At 46.0% G+C, this 5,672-nt stretch overlaps 2 protein-coding genes across 2 annotated transcripts; both read left to right on the forward strand.

Annotated features, from left to right (window-relative positions):
- Positions 1 to 1,059: 1,059 nt before the first annotated feature.
- Positions 1,060 to 3,195, forward strand: TEOVI_000320400 (N-acetyltransferase subunit Nat1, putative; the record flags this gene model as incomplete). The annotated part of the gene is made up of 1 exon (XM_067226155.1): positions 1,060 to 3,195. The coding sequence occupies one exon, from the start codon at positions 1,060 to 1,062 to the stop codon at positions 3,193 to 3,195; it is 2,136 nt and encodes a 711-aa protein (XP_067082256.1).
- Positions 3,196 to 4,388: 1,193 nt separating this feature from the next.
- TEOVI_000320500 (procyclin-associated gene 1 (PAG1) protein, putative) lies at positions 4,389 to 5,573 on the forward strand (the record flags this gene model as incomplete). The annotated part of the gene is made up of 1 exon (XM_067226156.1): positions 4,389 to 5,573. The coding sequence occupies one exon, from the start codon at positions 4,389 to 4,391 to the stop codon at positions 5,571 to 5,573; it is 1,185 nt and encodes a 394-aa protein (XP_067082257.1).
- Between the last annotated feature and the right edge of the window lie 99 nt (positions 5,574 to 5,672).

A 5,672-nucleotide genomic window follows, 5' to 3' on the forward strand; every position in this document is an offset into this window, starting at 1 on the left:
GTGTCTTCGGAGAGAAATTGTTTTTAAACGCTTAACGAACGTTCGTGCATGTCGCCGCTGTTAACACAACCGCATGTATATTTTGTGGCGTCTCCGCACACGTCGCTTGTGGTAGACCATTATATTGTGCAACTTTATATATATATATATATATTGGGTAACCGCGGTTATAGTAACACTAAATCGTACCTTTTTTTAAAAAAAAGTTCTGTCACATCCGTCTCCAATCTTGTTATTTTATTTTTGGCGGCAAAGACTATGAGGGAAATCGTGGTGGGCGAAGGGCGGAAACAAGCGAGGAAGGAGATGTAACTTCCGCTTTATTTTGGTTTCAGTTCTGTTTGGCCGTTGGTCATCTCATCCCACCATTGGCGGTGGTTTTGTCTTCTGTATTTCTTCTCTAATATGCGTTGCTTCTCCCTTTTTTGTTTTCTTCTTTATTTCATCACATACGTCTTCCTCTTCCATTGCGATCCGCATTTACTCACATCGACGGGAAAGTGGCTAACGTTGGCGTGTTATCCCACGTGACTAACCGTGTGACACACGAGACCCAACAAGAGCAGCGGTAAAAGTTATTGACACAGCTCGACCAAAATCAAGAAAAACAAACGACCACGTGTGAAAGGTAAAACAAAAAAAAAGATAATAATAACGAAGAAAAAAGGAAAAAAAAATAGGGAAAAGGAATATTTTTCCCGGTTCTGATCACACTCTAGCGAGTCTTTTCCTCTCGGTGTTGTATCCGGTGGCACAAACACGCAAAAAAGAAGTTAATAATAAATAAAAATAAAGCCAAGGGTGGAATCCTGGGAGCGGAGAAGTCGTTAAAAAAATAATTCTTGAATAATTACAGTAACTTGTCACATCGACAAAAGGAAACGAAAGAGAAAAATAGGAGGAAAAGAGGAGTTGATACGGTAACAACAACAGTAAAGGGAAGGCAGATAAGTGGGATCAGTAAACAACCATCAAACACCGGCAACTGCTGTGATAGGCGAGTGTAACCACTAAAACAAGAAGAAAAAAAAGGGAAATTTCTACACTTGTTGAGTGGCAATGGCTACAACCTTGCCTTTACAGCAACAGCGACTCTTTGACAAACTCGCGCGCGATTTCGATGCACGGGAATATGCAAAGGGCCTGCGCACAGCCGACAGCATTCTGTCCGTCGTCCCCAACCACGCGGACACCCTCGCACTGAAGGGGTTGACGTTGCACCACATGGGTCGTAAGGAAGAGGGACGTGAAATCATCGAAAGCGCCCTCGGTTTCAACGATACTTCCACAGTTGTGTGGCATTCGCTCGGGATGTGCCACCGCGCAGATGATAATCACGTGGAGGCGCTGTATGCGTTCCAGAAGGCACACGAATACGGCCCATCGAACGTAAACGTTCTACGAGATATTTCATCAATCTGTGTACAATTGAGGGAGTGGGAGCAATTCGTGGACGTTCGCAGAAAGATGGTGACCTTAAGACCAGGCGTCCGCGCCAACTGGATTGCACTATCCTGTGGCCATCGCATGCTTGGAAACAAGGAATTGGCGGCTGCTGTGATAGACGTTATGACTACTATAATGGAAGCAGGAGATAACAGGGCGGAGAAGAGCGAAGTGCGCCTCTATCAGGTGGAACTAGAGTTGGCTTGTAATGCGCCTGCCCGAGCATTGGATCTACTGAAGAAACACAGCCAGGAGATCATCGATGAATACGAAAAGGCGTCTCTTCGCGCCAAAACTCACGCACTTCTCGGGCAAAAGGTGGAAGCTGAGAAATGGTACATGGAGCTCATCACCAGAGGAATGGCGGAGGCGGATTGCGTTGCCGCGATTGCCCAATTGCGCAAGATTCCTCTTGACGCAGCCCGACGTCCAAAGCGTGATGTGGATAAATACCTAGAACTTCTTAAACAAGTTCAGGAAGTAAACCCCAAGAGTAACTACGCCAAACGGCAGGTCCTGGAATGTGTGCCTATCGAGCAGTTCAGGGACCAACTTCGTGAATACGCGGGGATGTTCATAGTGAAAACCATTCCCTCGCTTTTCAGTGTTCTCAAATCACTTTATCAGTGTCCTGATCGCACACAGCATATTGGTGAGGTGTTCCATCAATGGGAAGAGGAACTCATGGCGGGAGATTTCTCAAGCTTCGGTGGAAAGAAAGATCCTACTTTTATTTTGTGGGTTTGGATGTATTTGGCTTCCCACTATTGCCGTATACGTGAGTTTGGACGGGCTTTGGAGTATATTGGCCGCGCCATCGACCACACACCAACGTTTGACCTTTTGTACCTCATGAAGGCGAAAATACAAGCGAAGAACAACCAGTTGGACGAAGCTGCGAAAACGGCCGATATGGCACGCCGGTTGGACCTACAAGACAAGTACCTCAACGGAAAGGCTGCTAAGTACTTCTTCCGCGCCAATAAGATTAGGGAGGGGGAAGCACTAATGCAAATGTTCTACAAGACCACTGAGGTACCTGACGATACATACCTTACTGCGCTGGAATCCCAGTGCGCATGGTATGAAAGAGAGGTAGGGGATGCGTATTATCGAATGGGTGACTACATCTCTGCACTATCAAATTACCTGATGTGCGAGAGCCACCACCAACGTAATCACAATGAATTGTCCGAGTTTCACAACTATGTATTTCGTAGGTGCACGATGAGGGCCTGGTTTAACGTAATCGCCTGTGACGACAACCTCGAAGAAAACAAATTCTTTCAGAAACTGTGCCCCCGTATCGTTAGGACATATATGAAGATTCATGAGGAAGGTGAGGAGGCTGTGCGAGCCAAATATGCTCCTAGACCAGAAGTGGGTAAGTATAGCGATGTGGAGGAAGGAAAGCGTATCGCAAACCTGAGACGTACATTCTACTTGCACAACGTAGACATCTCCGATCCTCTCAAGAAAGCAGGGCGATATCTTCAGGCGTCCCTTCTGCACAATGCGCTGTCATCGGAGGTGCACCTCCTAGCAGTTGAGTTCTACACAATGTGCCGAATGCCCTTTCTCGTGGCACGTGAGTTGTTGATTTTGGCTAAGTTGAAATGTCCGTCGACGAACGAGCTTGTTACTCAGTTCGAAAACAACCTGTTTCGTGAAATGGCATCCAGCATGGATCCACGGGTGGAGTCCATAATCAAGGAAACGCTTACTACCGCTTTGGAAAAACTGAATTAACCGAAGCGGGGTGTTTCACACTACTGCGCACAAGCAGGTTTTCCGCCCAGCTCGCAAGGGGGAATAGGGTAGTGGAGGTGTCGTCATACAAAAGCAGATGTGAGGGTGAGATAAACGTACCGAGTAATGGATGTAAGGGAAGGGGATGGCTCAAATGCAATATAACCCGATCACAACACAGACTGTGGTTGTTTCTGTGCAGCGTACACGTAGCGTGCATAAGGCCAGGTGAGTCCTCTACCGTTTTTCCAGGTAACGGCTCCCAACTTTCTCTCCCCACTTGTGTTTCCTTTGTGCTGAATCTTCTCTGGGTTACCTTTCATCGACTTCAGCTACATGGCCGCACTTCGTACTCCCTTATTCTATATACATAGTAGGCCAAGAACATTGAGTAGGAGCACGGTTCGTCCGACCGACCTAGCGAACGAAACAGGAAGGTAAAGCCAAAAACACATCAAAATAGCTGAGAATGTGTACATGTTATTATTTTTTTTCTTTTCACTGTATACGATAACGATGAAGTATCAGCAAACAAAGTGTATAAGACCTAGAGGATTTGCGGGGATCGCACACTGTGATGATGGCGTGTGCGGTGCCTAATGTGTCGCATTCGTACTACGAGGTTGTGCGTGTATGTGTGTGGGTAATCATCCGCAATCTTTTACTGGAATCATTCTCACTGTTGCACGGGATGTAATATTTCATCTTCACTCCTTTGACTTATTGTTGTGGCAGAGGATGCCGAGGAGGATGTAGGAGTGCTCTTAAAGGAGATAGAGGAAGTGGAGAGGGTGTAGGTTGTTCTTGTTAATTGTATTTTAATATTAGTAATGTCTTGAGAGAAGTGTGTATTGTGTAGGTCTATGTATGTGTGTGTGGGGGGGGGGGAGAGATTGTTGGTAGTTGGGAGAAGGGATAGAAAGAAGAAATGAGGGCTCTACGTAAAGTACTTTGTGTTAGTGTTGTAGTTATAAATAATACCCGTCACTAAAGTCCGTTGCCACTCAGCGGAGTGCCGCGGGTCGTCGCGGCAGGGTCAATAACCATCACCCAAATAACGGGATACCAAGCACCTAACTGGATTATTGAACGGAACGTGTATAAATAGGTATAAAGGAACGGATGCGTGGATCAGCTGCGGTAATATTCCACCCTCTCCTTTGTTCTTTGTTCTTTAAAGAAGGGTCGGACCTATGAAGGTGAATTGTTTTCTACCTTTGTTGCTGTCAGTCAGTTATTGCACTTTAGCCGACGATAGCGCGCTCACACTGAAGGCGGGGGAAAGTATCTGCAAACTGTCGAAAAGGTTGAAGTCAGTGTTCAAGTATGTAGACCGAAGAACGGATATTGCCTTGGAAAAGATCTCCGATCTCGAGGATATGTTGGAAGTGGTGAAGTTTAAGATTGTGAAGGGAAGGTCGAATAATACGAATAGAGAGTGCAAGGATGTCTCCGATTTTATTATGAGTAAAGCAACTTGGTTGATAAGAAAAGGGAGGAAGGAGGTTGATAGATTGAAATACGTGGGGCTTGCGGCAATTGGAAATGCGGGACTGGCGGCAGGGAGGTTAGATGAGATGGTCAATGTGTGGAGGAGGGTGTACAGTGCCGGTACTGGAAACTTTTGCATTGGGGATGAAGGGAATGAAACAAAGAGGACTGCACTTCCAGACTGCTATTTGACAGATTCGGAGAGGGATGACTTTACTGGGATTGATGAAGGGGACAGGTTAGAAGATATAAACAATGTTACCGCTGACGCCTTTAATGAATTATTGGAGTTGCATACAGAGGATGATTTGTGGAGTAGCCCATTGACGAGTGGCATGGACGGTAAGGACTGCCGTCTAACAAATGCCAGGTCTGGCGGAGGTTACCTCGTCGGAGAGAGCCCATCTGGTAATTTGTTTTGGGGAGACGGGGTGCTTGGGGTGAAGAGGGGCAGCCGAGGGTATGACGGAAGGACGTCGAATGTAAGGAGCAAATTACTCATAAACGATGTGGTGTGGGAAGCAGACACTGTAGAGCATACCCCTATTATAAGGAATGTACACGAAGACTTGCAAAATTTTTTTATCGACGCAGAAAAAATTGATGAATTGGTGGGGGAGACTGGGGATAAGTGGAATTGGGAGTTCTCTCATGAAATTGGAAGTCACAGTGGTCATCCCTCAGAGTTTGATGATGAGGAGACTGACGATGTAGCGGACAACACATCGGCAGTGGAAGAGGCAGTAGGGAAGGCATTTGTGGGGTTGGGAAATAGGGAAGCGTTTCAGGAAGAGATGGTGTTGGAAGAGATGGCGTTGTGTGGAGAATGTAAAATTTACACTTATTACCAGTTGTTTTTCTTAGTTTTCGTTCCTGTTTTTGTTTGAATCAGTTTCACTTGTTTTGCATCACCGTAGACCAGGTGTCTTTAACATGTGTATATCTTCGGTGGTGGTGTGTTAGCCTTCCGTGCTGATTTTTTTTTT

Source organism: Trypanosoma equiperdum (genome assembly GCF_001457755.1).
Source record: "Trypanosoma equiperdum strain OVI genome assembly, contig: ctg_687, whole genome shotgun sequence".
Lineage (NCBI taxonomy): Eukaryota > Euglenozoa > Kinetoplastea > Trypanosomatida > Trypanosomatidae > Trypanosoma > Trypanosoma equiperdum.